General features: G+C 40.9%; 1 protein-coding gene across 1 annotated transcript in view; it reads right to left on the reverse strand.

The window, feature by feature from the left end:
• LOC137636244 (dnaJ homolog shv-like) overlaps nt 1-14171 on the reverse strand; it is a 63213-nt gene extending 49042 nt beyond the window's left edge. Inside the window, exon 1 of the mRNA XM_068368679.1 lies at nt 14024-14171. Within this exon, the coding sequence (XP_068224780.1) occupies nt 14024-14085 (62 nt within the window). The 5' untranslated portion in view covers nt 14086-14171. The remainder of the gene's footprint in view (nt 1-14023) is intronic.
• Nucleotides 14172-19349: the final 5178 nt, after the last annotated feature.

Genomic DNA, 19349 nt, shown 5'->3' on the forward strand with positions numbered 1-19349 from the left:
GGAGTCAGTTTGACGATGTGAGACTACCTGGTCAGAAACTCATCTTTTCCTCTTCAGGAGAGAGAAGCCAAAGCTGTATCCTAGGTGTTCCCAGGGGAAAAATCGGGGAACACCTTTTACGAAAGACATGGCCCTCACCAGGGCTCCAAACCATGGTTCCTGACCAATGGAGCCACTGGCTGAAAGATTCCTCAAGAGGATTGGCGAAGAGGGCTACTGCAAGAGAGCCTTACCCAAGACCGATGATGACCTGGCAGGAAGCTGCAGCTTCGAAGGTCCCTCCTTTCGGGGGGAAAGGGACTGGTCGAGTTGCCGGTTTCTTAAGAGGCATTGAATGTTGGAGCTTCCCGAAAGAGATTGTTGAGGGACGTCCCTGTCACACCCTGTTCTCCAAGGACAACACAATATCCTGCGCTTGCAAGCAGGAGAACGAGGAGAGGGTGAACGGCAAGAAGGCGAATGCCTGTGCTATGGAGAGCGCTTAGAGGCTTGTGAATGAGAAAGCTTTAATGATGATTGCTCTAGTGAACGATGACGTCCTGGCGAATGATTACGATGGTCAGGATACTGCTGAAAAGAGGGCAAATAATTGGGAGTCATGGAAGAGTGACAAGAGGTCGCTGCTTGACAAGCTGCTGATGGATGGCGAGTGGTAGGGGAGCACCAAGAGGTTAGCGATTGACGAGCAATTGTGAATGCCGGAAGCCTGCTGATCGGTTAGAGCATCGGCGAGCTGGCGAATAGAGAGCAGCGAGAGACTAATGGATGAGAGACTGTTGATTGGTTTCCGATCTACTAGGAGATTAGCGATTTGATGGCAAACGACTATTCGACGGAGATTGACTAGCAATTGAAAGCTGATGGTGAGACACTGGAAAATGGAGAATCGTCGGTGAATGGCGTAATGTACTGTTGGAGAACAGCAAATCGTTGGGGAGCGACAAGCCGTTGGCGAACAGCTGGTAGATGATGAGGAACTGGGCAACTGGAAACAGTTTGCGAACCATGAACTGCAGTTCGTTAGCGAGCAGTCAGCAAGGAGTGTTGGACTTGCATACGCCGCAAGATTAGCGAACAGCGAGTCTGAAGAGAGTCCGATGACAAAGGTTGGGTACCAGATGACGAAGAGCCAAACAGACGTCTCTTCATCAGAGGAGGCGGCGGCGGTGAGGAGGGCCACGAACCAAGAGTTCGTTGCCTGCGAGGACGAGCCTCCCCAGGGGAGGGCTGACCAGCAGGATGGTTCTCCCTCGCAAACGAGAGATGACTACTAGCAGGAGACTGGCCTCGGACTTTATTCCACCCCCGAAGGATGATCGGCGAGGAGGGGAAAGTAGACCTCGGTAACGGCAGCAGAAGCGGTAGAAGAGGCAAGGCCGGAATCAACAGGTGGGACCGCAGAAAACTAGGATAGCAGGAGGAAGGCTAAGGTTTGTGAAAGGGATAGAAGAGGGAAGAAATGATTTGCTAAAGAAAATTCTGGAAGAAATGAAAATAACAGGTGGATGAAAGAGACTAGGATATGGATGAAAGATATGGAAATGAACGATAGAACCTTTAAGAGAATGGGAAGAGACGAGCTCAAGGCCAAGATTAGAGAAGTAGATGGTAAAAAGTGGAGGGATGAAATAAAAGAGAAAAATAGTTTAGAAATATACAAACAAGAAAAAGGTCAAATAGAAGAAGAAATGTTTTATGATAACAAACCTGATTCTATTATTATGTATAGAGCAAGGGCCAACTGTTTGAAATTAAATGATAGAAAAAGACTTGAAGTAGGGGGTAGGGTAGAATGCAAGCTATGTGGGGCAGTTACTGAAGACCTTGCCCATTTCTTTCTTGACTGTCCAGACCTAAGCGACGAGAGAAGAAAAATAGTGTAATTACAACAGCCGCACGAAGAAAAGAAGATAATAGGAAACGTGCTGTTTAAGAAAGAAGGAATAGAGAAAAGAATATATTTATCAAATGTGGAAAAAAAGAGAAGAAAATAAAAGAATTAGAATAAAGAAGAAAACCAAGGTGCCGATGGAAAGGCGAATCCCTCCACCCACGACAGAACTGAACTGAAACTGTTTAGACTCCTCAAGGTCACAAAGATCAACACTAAGCAAGGCCAATGGATCCATCTCCGAGGAGGAAGAACGTTTCCTCTCAGCTTCCAGTTGAAGGAGCTGCAGCAGAGCCTTCTTCAAAGGAGGGCCAGAGAATCCCAAAGGACAGCCACACCTAAAAAACATCAGGAGAGCGAGGACTTCCACGAGGTAACAGGTGGGGCCGCTTCGCTTGGGGAAGCGGCACCATCTCTCGAGAACAGAAGCTTTCCTGGTGTTAATTGACCTGCACTACCATTCAACAGTTTTCCGGAGAAAGCCCGCCGAACAGGAGCTTCGGAGGAAGGTAGGGGGCCGGAAGCAGCTGCTATGGATTTCTTTGACTTCGAGAAAGACCCCAAAGGCGACGAATCCCTTTTAGCCTTCTTCTTCCGTCGGCGCCTTTCCCACTAGGAGGCAGATCACTCCCAACATTCAGAGCAAGTGTTATCACTATCACTCCGCTGCCCTCTACATGCGGGATATAATCGGTGAGGATCAGTGTCCACAGAGGACATTTAAGTCCAGCAAGAGCAACCCTCAGGTCCTGGGCAGGTCTGCCTATTGATGGCAAGAAGACGCACACACACTGTAAATAAAACGCAAAAAATACTAATAATGGCAAGTCAAAAATGGTGAGGGGAAGAGTAGTACCAACCGATCTCCAACTGAGCCAAAAGCAGAGTGAGGCTCACAGCCCAGGTGCGAGTGGGAGAGGTTGTTTCTAACCACCAATCCCCGCTAACTGGTAGGCGGGTAGTTAACCCTCGCTAAAAATCTAATGGCTCGTCTTTCAGCTGCGCTGAAAGTAATACCCCTATAAAGAGAGTCAGTTTGTGTGCAGTAACGGAACAAATAGTGTTTTGCACAATTACAGGATATGTCCCAACAATCTACAGACTTCACAGGGGTGTAAGATTGTACTTGTACTGTAGGTAGTTGGGATTACATAAAACATGTCTGAATTTTAATCTTGATAAACAACACTGGTACATGTATAGATCAGTAAGTCACCAGGCCTGCCACTCGCATGGAAAGTAAGGACCCTTCCTATCTGTGTACGTTGTCACCCACACTAATAAATGTATTAATGTACACGTTGGTCAATGAACTAATTATTCACTTAGGCCTACTGATCTTAGCTCCACAGTGGCTCGCTTCACTCACAAATAAAATCTTTCTTGTTGCTCCTCTATTCTGGGAGGCTTTACATGTTGCGCTACTCACATTAGCAAGTGGGGGAGTATTCTGGTGGACAAAAATATGGTGGCCCAACTACCTACACACTACCCCATATAGTCAACCATTTAAATATTCTATATTATTCAATTCATAAAAACGCAACATTCTACAGGTGGGTAAGGGGGGATGAAGTTAAGGACACTGGCTTCTTGGTTAGATTAGGGGTGAATTTGTATTGTATTACAGGGTGTGATTTCGAACAGAAAATATATGTTTTCCTATAGTAAATAACGTGATTTAACCGAATTTGACCTTCATTTCAACCGCAAACAAACAGATCAACCAATTTGACTAACTTTAAGTTGCCGAATTGGTTTCTGTTATTACGGATGAAATGAAGGTGAAAACTGGTTAAATCACGTTATTTCCTACAGGAAAACATATATTTTCTGTTAAAATGGGTAAATATAATTACTGTTGACATATATGTTGTGTTAAAAATGTTATTTTCATTAGTAAAATAAATTTTTGAATATACTTATCCGATAATCATGTAGCTGTCAACTCCGTTGCCCGACAGAATTCTACGGAAGGGATACGCCAGCGATCGCTATACAAGAGGGGGGTGTACTCACAAGCGCCACCTGTGGCCAGGTACTGCAGTACTTCTTGTTGACACCACTTCAATTTTTCCTCGGTCCACTGGTTCTATGGGGAGGAAGGGTGGGTCAATTAAATCATGATTATCGGGTAAGTATATTCAAAAATTTATTTTACTAATGAAAATAACATTTTTCAATATTAAACTTACCCGATAATCATGTAGCTGATTCACACCCAGGGAGGTGGGTGAAAACCAGTGTACATGTATATCAAGAAGCTAAGTATCCCGTATTTCATATTATCAGTTATTCAAAATAACAATGAAATTACAAGTACCTGGTAAGGAAGTCGACTTGAGCCATTACTCTGCCTTAAATAAGTTCGTCTTCCTTACTGAGCGCAGCGTTCCTCTTAGGAGGCTGAACAACTCTAAGGTGCTGAAGTATCAAGGGCTGCAACCCATACTAAAGGACCTCATCACAACCTTTAACCTCGGCGCTTCTCAAGAAAGAATTGACCACCCGCCAAATCAACAAGGATGTGGAAGGCTTCTTAGCCGACCGTACAACCCATAAAAAGTATTCAAGAGAAAGGTTAAAAGGTTATGGGATTATGGGAATGTAGTGGCTGAGCCCTCGCCTACTACTGCATTCGTTGCTACGAATGGTCCCAGGGTGTAGCAGTACTCGTAAAGAGACTGGACATCTTTGAGATAGAATGATGCGAACACTGACTTGCTTCTCCAATAGGTTGCATCCATAACACTCTGCAGAGAATGGCTCTGTTTGAAGGCCACTGAAGTAGCCACAGCTCCCACTTCACGTGTCCTTACCTTCAGCAAAGCAAGGTCTTCTTCCTTCAGATGAGAATGTGCTTCCCTAATCAGAAGCCTGAATAGTAAGAAACTGAGTTCTTAGAACTTGGAAAAGAAGGTTTCTTGATAGCACACCATAAGGCTTCTGATTGTCCTCGTAAAGGTTAAGACCTTTTTAGATAGTACCTAAGAGCTCTAACTGGGCAAAGTACTCTCTCCAGTTCATTCCCCACCAAGTTGGACAGGCTTGGGATCTCGAACGACTTAGGCCAAGGACGTGAAGGAAGCTCGTTTAGCAAAAACCGAGCTGCAAGGAACATGTAGCCGTTTCAGATGTGAAAACAATGATCCTGCTGAAGGCGTGGATCTCACTTACTCTTTTCGCTGTTGTCAAGCACACGAGGAAAAGAGTTTTTAATGTGAGGTCCTAAAAAGAGGCTGATTGGAGAGGTTCAAATCTTGATGACATAAGGAACCTTAGGACCACGTCTAGATTCCAGCCTGGAGTGGACAACCGACGTTCCTTTGAGGTCTCAAAAGACCTAGGGAGGTCCTGTAGATCTTTGTTGGTGGAAAGATCCAAGCCTCTGTGGCGGAAAACCGCTGCCAACATACTTCTGTAACCCTTGATCGTAGGAGCTGAAAGGGATCTTACTTTCCTTAGATATAACAGGAAGTCAGCAATCTGGGTTACAGTGGTACTGGTTGAGGAAACTGCATTGGTCTTGTACCAGCTACGGAAGACTTCCCCTTGAGACTGATAGATTCTGAGAGTGGATGTTCTCCTTGCTTTGGCAATCGCTCTGGCTGCCTCCTTCGAAAAGCCCCTAGCTCTTGAGAGTCTTTCGAAAGTCTGAAGGCAGTCAGACGAAGAGCGTGGAGGTTTGGGTGTACCTTCTTTACGTGAGGTAGACGTAGAAGGTTTACTCCTAGAGGAAGAGTCCTGGGAATGTCGACCAGCCATTGCAGTACCTCTAAGAACCATTCTCTCGCGGGCCAGAGCGGAGCCAACCAACGTCAGCCGTGTCCCTTTGCGAGAGGAGAACTTCTGAAGTACCCTGTTGACAATCTTGAACGGCGGGAATGCATACAGGTCGAGATGGAACCAATCCAGCAGAAAAGCATCCACGTGAACTGCTGCTGGGTCTGGAATCGGAGAACAATACAACAGGAGTCTCTAGGTTATCGAGGTAGCGAACAGATCTATGGTTGGCTGACCCCACAGGGCCCAAAGTCTGCTGCAAACATTCTTGTGAAGGGTCCACTCTGTGGGGATGACCTGACCCTTCCGGCTGAGGTGATCTGCCATGACATTCATACCGCCCTGAATGAACCTCGTTACCAGCGTGAGCTTTCGATCTTTAGACCAGATGAGGAGGTCCCTTGCGATCTAGAACAACTTCACGAAAGAGTCCCTCCCTGCTTGAAGATGTAAGCCAGGGCTGTGGTGTTGTCAGAGTCCACCTCCACCACTTTGTTAAGCTGGAGGGACTTGAAGTTTATCAAGGCCAGAAGAACCGCCAACAACTCCTTGCAATTGATGTGAAGTGTCCTTTGCTCCTGATTCCATGTTCCCGAGCATTCCTGTCCGTCCAAAGTCGCACCCCAGCCCGTGTCTGATGCGTCCGAGAGGAGACGGCGGTCGGGTTTCTGAACAGCCAAAGGTAGACTTCCTTGAGAAGAAAGCTGTTCTTACACCACGCGAGAGTAGACCTCCTCCCTTCGGAAACAGGAACTGAGACCGTCTCTAGCGTCATGTCCTTTATCCAGTGAGCAGCTAGATGATACTGAAGGGGGGAGGTGGAGTCTCCCTAACACGATGAACAGGGCCAGCGATGAAAGTGTCCCTGTTAGACTCATCCACTACCTGACTGAGCATCGGTTCCTTCTCAGCATGCTCTGGATGCATTCTAGGGCTTGGAAGATCCTTGGGGCCGACGGAAAAGCCCGAAAAGCTCGACTCTGAAGATCCATACCCAGGGAGACAATGGTCTGGGATGGGACGAGCTGAGACTCCTCAAAATTGACCAGGAGGCCCAGTTCCTTGGTCAGATCCATAGTCCATCTGAGAATCTCCAGACAGCGACGACTTGTGGGAGCTCTTAAAAGCCAGTCGTCTGACGGAGCCGGACACAAGATCATGGTACTGCTGCACAGTCTGTGAACTGTCAACCATGGGGAAGCGAGGAAGTACAGTGACAACCCGAAGCTGTCTAGACTGTCTGGGTCGTACAGACAACTCCCTATCGGGTTGTTGAGGTTGCCGCACTGCGTCACAACAAGTCACTTCTGCTGGTTGTTGAACGTCTTCCCAGTGACACACTGACTCCGTAAACAAAAAATCCTCTAACAAGGACTAAGCTTGGACTGCATGTCTTGCAACACAGCTCAAGGTCTATGGGAGCAGGTGTGGTAACAGACGGGGTTAGCGACTGAAGTGGAACCATTACCTTCCCTGGAAGCATGTTATGCTTAAATAAAAGTCCATAAGAGGCTACGCAGCTAAAGGCTCCTCTCCAAATGACAGAGTCCTCAAGGGAATATCAGAAGGAGGGAGAAAAGCACTTTCTCATCTACAGGGACCATATCCGAGAAAAGCTAAGTTCTCTCAGTGAGGGTTTCACTGGTGCAAAAGCAGCAGACTAGAAGGCAACGTTATGAAACTGCTTGACAGTCTAGTGAGTTGGCAACAACCAAAGATGTGTGACTGAGAAGCATGCGGTAAGGTATGCAGAGCATGTTGTATGCAGAGCATGCTGTATGTAGAGCATGCTGTAAGGTAAGCAGAGCGTGTTGCATGGCGTGTAACATTTCTCAAAAATTCCATGACCAGTGCTAGAGTGAGTAATATCGCATTACTGTCCATTGAAAGTGCACGTGCCGAGAGAATTGATTTAGACTTTTGTTGATGAATTTGATAGCCGGCATGATAATCGTAGAATTAAGCTGCACTAAATGTACTATAATCTACTTCACCTCAGGAAAGGGAAACTCGCCCTGTTGGCAACACTGCATTACTTCATGCATGCTTGCATGGGGTTTTAATATCAACATAATATTTACCTTACATTCATAACTCATGATTCATTTTTGTTTTGAAGATATTTTTGCCATATTTTGCGATTTTGTTAAAAATATATTGCAAGGAATACATATATATTTTTATATTAAGTAATACAAATAACCTCCATTATCATAATGTTTGTGTAGGCATACATGTATATGATTACAAATGCAAGTTATGAAAGTAATGAGGTGTTATTATTGTCATTTGTTATTCCCAAGTTGAATGGGAAGAGGCTCAAGTTGAGGAGAAAGTGGCAGATGCATGCGTTGAGGTGGCTGACTCATAGCATGAGGTTGCTGCCTCAAGAGTTGCGCTTGCTGTAAGGGTTGCGGATGCGCAGTAGCAGGTTCCTGAGGAACGAGTTGAGGTTCCTGAGGTGTGAGCTGCGAGAGTTGAGGTAGCGGCTGCGCAGAACGCAGTTCTTGTCTCGCGAGTTGAGGTTCCTGAGGTGCTAGCCTAAGGAGTTGAGGCTCTCGCCTTGAGGAGGGTTGAGGTCGCTGCAGCGAGTGCTGAGGTGGCTGCCTCATTGATGGAAGAGGTTGTCGTACCTCAAGAGATTGTTGCCTCGCTGGTGGAACCGCAAGCGGAAGCGGAGGAAGTAAGGCATAAGATTCCTGCTCCCATTGCTGAGGTTGCCTTAAGGAAGGCGGAGGTTGCTGCACACCGCTGGTAACTGGCAACTCAGTACGCGGTAAGGTATCCTGAGGAACCTCAACATCGTACGCCTGGCAGACTGGACTGCGGTGAGGCGGAGCGATCGCAGGAGGAGGTGTAACCTTCTCAGCCTGACACTCACGCATTAAGACCGCAAGCTGTGACTGCATGGACTGCAGCAAAGTCATCTTGGGGTCGGCAGACGCTAAGGTCTGCTGAGGCAAAGCCTTAACAGAAGATGAGGTCTGTTGCGGCATCACCTTACCTCTCTTAGGAGGTGTGCAGTCACCTGATGACTGCGGAGAGTCAGAGCTAACCCAATGACTGCATCCGGGTTGTTGAACTCTAGAGGTCTGGACTTTACGTTTAAGAGGTCTTGAGACCTGAGTCCAGCGTTTTCTCCCCGAAATTTCTTCTGCAGACGAGTAAAATAAGGGCTCAATCGTCTGCGGGTGGGAGTGACGGTCTCTGTAAGACACGCCCGCAACCACCGAGGATACTTCTGTGCGCCGATCAAGGCCTGCCGAACCCTTTTGCCCTTCGACATTGCTTCTCCCCTGGGCTTGGGAGCTTGCAAGAGGTCCCGGACTGGGAGGACGACTGGCACGCACAGAAGTACCCTCACGCACAACACTGACACACTTTGCGCTAATCACTTATCACTTTTGAATTTCTGTTTGCACTTATTTCACTGAACTCGAAACTTTAAGTGGTTTGTACCTGAAACACGCAATTCTATCCTTCCTTAAAAGTTAGTAATTGCGAAAACAGAATTACAATGTAACAGAAAAATCTAATGAAAGATAAATAATTCAGTGGCTGGAAAGAGACTAAACACTAGATCAAATAAACTACGTTTAAAATCTCTCACCGCATAAAGCTTGAGAACAAGAATAAACTCTAGAAACGTTTACCTTCTTCCCCTAAAGAGACTAGGGAGAAGAGCAAAAACGATAACAACGTTACTCGCTCGAACGAAACGTTTATCCAGCTCTCTCTCCCTCCGTCTCTATCTCTCTCTCTCTCTCTCTCTCTCTAGACTTAGAACCTGAGAGAAGAGCCCAATCATATATACTCGTTAAAACATATTATTGTTAAAGGAAAAAAACTGAAAGATTTCCCAAATAAAAAGTTCCTTTATTAGTATTAAAACCATTAAGCTAAGAAAGAATGAACAAAACGCTATAAACGGTTTACTCTTACTGCAACGTGACACCGTGAAAATTCTCTCTCTATCGTAACGATAGAGCGCAAGTTGAACGTTCTGAACGTCAACAACTGCAGAGACAAAACAAAACGTTAGTTCAACTTTGAAACAGTACGAGACTATCAAAGAAATTCTTTCAAAAACATTAAAATAGCATAATATGTTAACAGGTAAAACCGAAATGACGGGCTCAATGTTAATTAACTTCGGTACAAGAAAAGACCGCCTACTATTAGGAAAGGTCGAATATAAAAATTAATTTTAATAAATTTATAAAAAAGGAAGTTAATCGAAGAGGCCTATAAAAGGCGGAGAGATATAAAATAAATCTATAACTTTTGTTAAGCAAAATTAAGAAAGAGAGTCTATACTCTCTTAGACACCAACACTTCCGTCTAAGGGAAGGGTCGGCCATTTAAAGGTGAAAGAGAGTTCATACTCTCTTCGTCACCATAATTAATCAAATTAATTCCAAAAGCTAGCTAAGCTAATAATAAAACTTCCTGAATAGCGAAAGCTGAAATCTTAGAGCAATACTTCACCAAAAACCGTGAACAAGACTCCAAAATTATAAGCGTATCCATGAACGTCTTGCCGGAAGCACGACAGAGGAAAAATTGAAGTGGTGTCAACAAGAAGTACTGCAGTACCTGGCCACAGGTGGCGCTTGTGAGTACACCCCCCTCTTGTATAGCGATCGCTGGCGTATCCCTTCCGTAGAATTCTGTCGGGCAACGGAGTTGACAGCTACATGATTATCGGGTAAGTTTAATATTGAAAATATTTAAATATAAGCACTTGTTCAACGGTGTCACTTCCCTTACGAATGTACTGCGAACGATAACATTAGCAACGTTACCAATGATACACAGTGTTACAAACGTTGACGAATGGTACACAGAGTTACCAACGGCACGATGACATTACTAACGATAGCAATGATAGATATTTTCATACGTATTTTAAATAATTTTTCCATATAAGTTTTACTCAATATATAAAAACTACAAAAAGGGCACAGAACCTAACAAACCCACCTAACCTAACCTAGTAGTATGACAGGTCACAAACCTCAGGTATTTACTGAAAACGGTAAAATTCGCCATGTTACGAATGATACACAGAGTTACCAGCGGTACGGTGACATTACTGGCGATAGTAATGACAGATATTTCCATACGTATTTTAAATTTTCCATATAATGTTACACAATATATAAAAAGGGTAAGTACAAAAAGGGCACAGAACCTAACAAACCCACCTAACCAAACCTAGGAGTTCCCCGGTCACAAAACACATATAAGGACTATTGAGGAATGACTTACCTTTATGAAAAAGACATCGAAACTTGCGGGTCACGGGAGGGTGAGACTGACGGCTTAACTCCTATAACTAGGATGAGGATGGTTGTGGGGCCAATGTTTATGTAAAAAGTGGTTTGCAAATAATATTATCTACCAGGGGGTAGACGACTTTTTCCCAAAAATGTACCTTTATAAGAAGTAACGGTATAACAACAACGACGTTTCATTTTGGTTTTAGGTATGTTGGATTCGGTAATACAATAAAACACGTGAATGACTTTCCTGTAAGATAGGAGGGAAAGGCACCTGGGGCACTGTAAGAGTTGAGGAATTACGTTGTGTGCTTTCAGGAAATTATCAACATTGGTTGAAGAATCATAAAAATCACCATGGAATTTAGCAAATGCTTTTAGGTACGGAATACTGCAGATGATAAAAGTTTCTATAACTTCCTCCATCGCAAAAGACGAATAAATAAATCTCACTCGAAATGACGGACACCTTACTAGGACAAAGGTTTCAAGAGAAAAGGATTTGGTGGAATGGGTATGAACAGACCACTCAAAGAGATAAAGGTTCGTGGTTGGTTAAAGGAAAAACAACGGAGTCTAGAGGGTAAACATAAATGAACTAAATAGGGAAACTAGTCCAGAGAAAGTAATAATGTGAAACTGTGGAGTGAAAAGGAAATAACAAAAGAAATAAACCCAATGTAGAAAGATAAAATGGAATGTATGATAAATAATATTGAATGAGAATATAAAATGAGATGATTTTACCATGAATGAACTGGATAGGGAAACAAGTTCAGAGCAAGTGTTTATGTGAAACCGGGGAGTGAAGAAGGAAATAACTAAAGAAATTAACCCAATATAGGAAGATAAAATGGAATGAATGATAAATAATATTGAATGGGAATATAAAATGATATGATTTTAAAAGTGTTATTGGAGGGGGAAAAGCTTTCTGCGCAGGGGGAGGGATATTTGCGCAGGTCAAAAACTGGTATGCACGAACGAACGTACGGGTGCTAATGTTAGCATGGAATGCTAACATTTGATCTACATCAGACGTTGGCAGCACTGGTTACTGTATTTTTTCATGAAATAATCTTTGCAACGGCGCCTCCAAAGTTTATCCAGATATACTGTTTTGAATTTTCCTCCGATAATAATACATTCAAGAAGGTAATATATAGAGAAGAAAAGGCTTGTTTTACGATTATATATCGTTTCCCCAGTATGTTTTCCCCACCCAAAACCCCGAGTTCCCACTGGGGGTCTCCCATTATCGTAGGATATAGATGTACTGTATATATATTTCTGAAACTATTCATTTGCGACGGGAACGAGTGTCATTTTCGAAGAGAGCGTATTTTTTTCTATAAGAAGTAGTTGTTTTCCAAGGTTACATTGCCCTGTATTACACTACAATAAAACCGAATAGGTTAATGGGGAGACATGAGTTTAATATGTAAATTATGAATACTGCAAGGGTAATTATTCAAGCATTTACTGGCCAGACATCCATCCTCCCCATACCCTCCGCAGAATCCTATTCATAACAATACCCTCAATACTTGGGTAAATCTGTAACTAGAACATTGTATTTTACGGATTTATAAAATGGAAATACAGCAGGGGATAATTATAAGTGTTTCGAAAAATTTTCAGATTTTCTCGCAGAAATCCCTACCTTTTGAGTTATGTTGGGTTGACTACCATAACTGAAAAGCTTTGGTTTTGTGATTGATACCGTCATAAATTACATTAGAAAAACCTTAAATATACCATGTACCAGTCTAATTGTATGATATTTAAATTAACTTGTTTAAACGTTGTTTCCGTCAGTCGTCATAAAAAACCAGTTATCGTGATAAATACGTCCACGTCATCAAAACCAAGTAAAAGTAATAAAACAGTCAAAACACCAGAGTTTTAGTCTACCAGGACTTCCAGATGCATAGAAAACGTGATTTTCCATCCCATTTTAAATATAATTGTACGAAAGTGTTCATTGTATTACAAACACCTTTTTAATTGAGCTGATGATTTACTGTATTAGTTTTTACCATTATATATGCTTGCTCTGCTTGGATATATAAACACACACACTCAAATAACCCAACAATATATATTGCTAACTTTACACAAGTGACCTGGGTCGAACGCGGGGAGGCCGGAGTGACCGGAGCCAGAAAAACTAGTGGCCGGAGTGACTAGGGCCAGAATAACGAGGGGCCGGAGTGACTTACTACCATTACCACACTGCTTTTATGTTCTGGCAAGAGCAACATGTTTCGCCACACGTATTAGCCCCAAGGGCTAGTATTTTGGCATTGTTTGTCAATTATACAAATTTAGAATTTGGGTAAAAGTATATATATGGACAGGCAACACTTCAAACAGAAAAAAAAAGCTTTTTCTGTAGTAAATAATGTGAATTTGATCTTTAATTCAACAGTAAATAAACAGACTGAACCAGGGGGGTTCAGTCAGGGAACAAGGAAAAAAAAGTGATTATTTTCATCTGAAAGGTAAAATTCATTGAATACACACTATCAACCATAGAAAAAAAAGTCTGGTTAATGGTTTTTGCTCTGCCGCGGATTTCTTGTCGCAAAAAAAAAAAAAATAATAACTAAAATATCACTGTTCCCATGTACTGATATACAAAGGCTATGAAAATGTACCGTCCATAAACTATAATAAAAACAGAATGAGAATAGCTTGCTTATTATTACCCAGCGACTAAGGGTTATGAAAGATAAACAAAGCCATTCATTTGGATTTACTGAAATATGCGGATTAAAAATTGGTTTGGGAAAATAATTTTGATGTATAGTAAATCCAAGCTTTTGCATGGTTAACCCTTTGCCCTAAATATAGCCTTTTTATATAATTTGGCTTTAAACGAAACATTACAGCAAAAAAAAATATACGGAAGACCAAACACAAACAGTATTATAACCAGGAAAAAACCGGAGATATCCATAAAAATAAGATATACTATACTTACGAAACTTAAATAGTAAATTCTCTTAATCCTAGTTTGAATGTGATTATTTAGTCATAAAGGTTGTAAATATTACAAGCTTACCCTGCTTCGCATGCTATGATGAGGAGCAGCAAGGTTAGCGGCCAACACCAATTCACCGTCATTTTGACAACTAAGAAAACAGAAAAAGACTCTATAATTCACTAGCTGATGCTTTGCAGAGGTAGCATCTTTCAAATCTAAATCTCAAAGATTAATTTATATTACAAATTATTATATCTCAATAAATATCTATAGTTATATAAAAAAGATATATAATATATATTAGTATCCTAAAAATCCATATAATGTACTAAAATTTGAGATTTGTCTGATATATAACTTTAAAAAAATGTTCCATTTCTTGGCAATGTAAGGCGGGAAGCGTTTAGCTTCAGACGACGCGGCGCTCCGCTTTAACGCCACGTACGGTGGGCTGACAAGGAAGTTAAATCTTCACTTTAGCTTAATTGTTACGCGTTACATAGTTAAAGTGTCCTAATAATTCAAAATAAAAAGGTACATTTCAATTGATTATAAAAAAACCATGAAATACTTTATTGCAACCAATGTTGTTTTCGTTTCCATTGGTTTCTTGTGAACCCCACAGATATTAAAATATATATCTAGACTGTGTATCTTAATTCAAGAATTGACTCCGGATTTGCCGACCTGTTCATTCAAAGTATAAGATATTTCTTCCTTTGGCATAATTTTACCAGTATAAATTGTCTATTTAAATGACATAACTTACCAAGGACGAAAATAATTTGATAAGCAGAAAAGCATCTCGGTAAAGATAACAAGAGAACAGTATAACTAGGATAAAATGAGCATACATTATATAGAGGAATTCATATTTAATTCCTTACGTAAATTCCATCGGTTTTACCGATGATTCAATGAAGGTTGGAGTTTTTAAAGCCATTTTTCTTATGGGGCTGGTGATATGTTGACAAGACTATCGAAAAATAATTAGATCAACGCCTAATTCAAGCGGTCTTCGCTGTAATTTAATATTAATTCAAAGCAAACGAACAAACATACAAACTTATTCACACAATAAAGGGAGACTGCTGTATGTTGAACAATATATAAATTGGATTGGCCACCTAAACTTGATATTCCATTCCATGCTATTACTCAGTAGAGATGCCTCTAGTGAAAAAGATAATTTATAGTGAAATCGTTGGAGTTGGAGTTCTCTTGCTTGAGGGTACACTCGGACACACTATTCTATCTAATTTCTCTTCTTGTTGTGTTAATGTTTTTTTTTTTTTTGTAGTTTATATAGGAGATATTTACTTTAAAATTGTTACTGTTCATAATATATTTAATTTTTCTATTTTTCTTTTCCTCACTAAGCTATTTTCCCTGTTGGAGCCCCTGGACTTATAGAATCCTGCTTTTCCAACTAGGGATGTAGCTTAGCAAGTAATAATAATAATAATAATAATAATAATAATAATAATAATAATAATAATAATAATAATAATAATAATAATAATAATAATAATAATAATCTCAGTCTTGTGTCAGAAATAACTTTTGGTCCAGAGGTTAGTTCAATATTGATTATAGAACAAAGTCTGGCCATGTTATTGTTCAGGTTGTTATCCATAAACATAATAACTTTAATGTCCTCAGTCTCGTTCATGAACAACCTATAAGTGATGAAATATTTGAGTTATGACGTAAAACACTTACTATTGTCATGTTTGGCTCGAATATGGTGTTAGACCCTGGCCGAAAAGAAGCGTATGTTAAGATTATATGTACATTCTGATACCTGTTTGGAAAGAAGGTATATATCCAGAGCTGTCAACCCCTTCTGATGTCAGTGTGTGAGATAATCAATCTGTTAGGCTCCTTGCAAGGCCAAGGCAAAGGGGATTCGAACCCCCAACCCGACTCAAAAAAAAAATTAAGAGTTTTGAAGGTCATTTGAAAGCTTCTAGTAGTATTTACGTTCCTAAAAGTGCAAAACGTGTAATAGATAAAATAATGACATAAATCCATATATCTTGTTGAGGTGTCAAAAATGTGTAATTTTTACCTCTGCTGAGGAATTTATGTTTTCGAGTCGATTTGTTTGTTTGTTTATTTGTGTGTGTGTGTGGACAGGATTACGTCAAAACTACTCACCGGATTTTGACGAAATTTTCACCACAGATAGATCTTAGGCCACGGATGACCTGATTAAATTTTGGTGATGATCCAGATCTGGAATATATCTATAATCACATATGAGGATATCATTTTGTTTGCATTTGGGAAAAGTTATTGGTTTGTTCGTTTTAGATTGCCTTTCCATGTGGCAACCGGTAAAAATGTTGGTTAAATGACCCCTAACTTTTTGCTAGGCAGAGGGATATGTTATAAGTAGATTAGATTTATAAATATTGTGTTATAGAATCTGTGAGAAAGTTTTATTTCTACACAAATACTAATGTTAGGATTAAAATATTGTAATGATTTTCAATTCAAAATGTCATTTTATTCTAGGATAAGAGACACTGGTAACTTCTTGAAAATCTAGTAGTCACCATTGCGTGATCAGGACCCACTTAGGCTTCGGCCACACCGAGTGCGACTAGCGGCGAGGTTAGAGGGAAGAGGTTCCCACGGCAGACAGAATCAAAGCTAATTCCCTGTGACGTCACACAGTCCATAGGATCACTGGTAGCGAGCGATGAGAGGCTTATCACCTTTCTTCATTTTCAGCACAATATTCAATTATATTTAATATAGTAAATTTGTTATCTTCTTCTTTGTCTGCATCTTTTCCCATGTTTATGTGGGGTCAATGTTTCTGGCCAGCGTTCTCCATCTACCTCTGTATCCTTGATACAGTCCATCCATCTTCGCTTTGGTCTCCCTCTCCTTCTCGTTCCCTGTACCTCCATTTCCATCACTCTCCTCCCAATATACTGTAAATCTCTTCTCATGACATGACCATACCACCTCAGTATACTTTCTTGGATCTTATCTGATAGTTCTCTAAAACTCCTGTGGTACCCCTAATTACCTCATTCCGTGTCTTATCTCTTCTTGTCACCCCACACATCCATCTCAACAGTCTCATCTCTGCCACATCCAGCTTCTTCTATAGTAAATTTGTTATATAGTATCATATATCATCCGTCATTTTGTTGTAAATTACAACAATAGGGATCAAAGAAGGCATGTTCTTTTATTACAAGATAGCTTCAACTGGAACTTGGAACTGCGATTAGACAGTTTTTAAACATTCTTTTCCTTCTCTGAGAGACTGTCTTAATGGTTCTTCTTCAATGACCGATTGAATATTTTTTTATAGGTCTTTATCGCTGCAAAGTTCCAAATAATATAGTAATTTCAAGCTCTCACTTTCTCCAAATTAAAATTCTGAGGCTCAAACATGATACTAGTTGGGCAAATTTCAATGGAAGGTCTCTTTCGCTTGCCATACTAATATCTTTATCAACCGTTGACTGATTGATCCTTGAATCAATGTTGTTACTCTTCCTTAAATATTTCATTCTCCTTTTTTCCTTTCTTCACTGGGCTATTTTCCCTGTTGGAGCCCCTGGGCTTATAGCATCCGGCGTTTCCAACTAGGGATGTGGCTTAACAGATAATAATAATAATAATGATAATAATAATAATAATAATAATAATAATAATAATAATAATAATAATAATAATAATAATAATAATACCTCATTGTGGCTCAGTATTTGCGTTTCCACTCAGCTCTTAGCTCATAAAAATGTCCTAAATCCAGAATTGAATTCTAATGGGTTTAATTGATCGTAGGGTCCACACACTTGTCTTATGCACCCAAAGCAAATAGTCAATGCAGTCCTGATTTAATTTTTTATAATGATGATGACAAGATATAAATGTCTTCTTTAGATAAATTTACGATGTAACACGTGTCATTATCCCACTCATATGTCAGTTGAATTCGTGTTCCTTTTTCTTATTCATTTAATATCACTTCAAATGTTACACCTATAATTATATGAATTTTGTCTATCTTAACCATAGTAACTGTCACAATAGATAATATTGAAAACAAATTGGGTTGGGACATTGGTTCTTAAATTTTCCGCATCATAAATAAATATCTCAATTCAAGTCACGGAGTTCTTAAATGAGGTTGACCTTAGCTCTGCTTTTGACCTGGTTAACCATTTTCATCTTATGGTGGAATCACACTAGTCATTTCTTGTCCGAGTTTTTCGCCAACCTTCAGTCGATGATAGCGAGCGAAAGTGTTGCAGCGTCACACCAAGATGGAATAAGACACGGGATCGTAGTTCGAGGAGCAAATAGGAAAAAGTTAAACGAAACTGACCAGCGGATATCATCATGGCACCATGAAATTTGTTAACTGTTGCAGTAATATGTATTGTGGATATATTACATGAATTGAAGGTTTGGACAAAGCAGATTTTTATCATCTCTTGAGGCTTGATGGACTCAAGATTGCCAAGCAAGAGCACGTCTTATCTGCAGCCGCCATCTTATGTGTTTACATCTGATGTCATGCTCGCGGTTTATACTCGCTGTTTCTCGTCCAGTCAGGAAGGCAATTGCTACCAATGTCTCGAGCAACAACCGCTCCTGCTTTCCATTTTGGACAACAACTGGCAAAAAAGCAGTGTGTGATTCCAGTTTCAGACTGCTGGGAATTGGTGGGACAATTTTCAGTATCATTATTGAGATTTTAACTAGAGATAGTATTTATCGACGGGCACTTTTTTTAATGGGACTGATTGTGAAAGTTAGATCGTTGAAAGTTGGTCTATGAGCTTAATTCTAATTGGAAGTGATTGTAAGATCGTTATTTGAGCTTAGCTATTGGATATGTGATACAGCTAAATAGTTAAGAATAGGGGCAAAATTTATTAAAGATAGCAGAAAGAGGATTGGAGAAAAGGGTTGTGGTGTCCGATGAGGTAACGTCCCTGACTGGTGAACGCCAGACTAGGGTTCGAGTACCGCTCAAACTCGTTAATTTCTTTGGGCGCTGCAACCTCATCATCCTTGTGAATTAAGGATGGGGGGGGGGTTTGAGTGGAGCCTATAGGTCTATCTGCTGAGTGATCAACAGCCATTGCCTGGCCCTTCCTGGTCCTAGCTTGGATGGAGAGGGCTTGAGCGCTGATTATATGTATGTATGGTCAGTCTCTAGGGCATTGTCCTGCTTGATATCATTATGTCATGTTAATGTGCGATAGTGGGAGAGATGGTTGTTAGAGCTAACGGAGAGACGAAGTGAATGCGAGAAAAGTTTATTCAACAGATAACGAACTTATATACAAGCAGTTGCGAGCAAGAATGTCACAAAAATTCAAACACATTGAAAAATGCAATGACCAGCTTAAACAGGTTTTCCTTC

Source organism: Palaemon carinicauda, unplaced genomic scaffold (assembly GCF_036898095.1).
Source record: "Palaemon carinicauda isolate YSFRI2023 unplaced genomic scaffold, ASM3689809v2 scaffold258, whole genome shotgun sequence".
Taxonomy (NCBI): domain Eukaryota; kingdom Metazoa; phylum Arthropoda; class Malacostraca; order Decapoda; family Palaemonidae; genus Palaemon; species Palaemon carinicauda.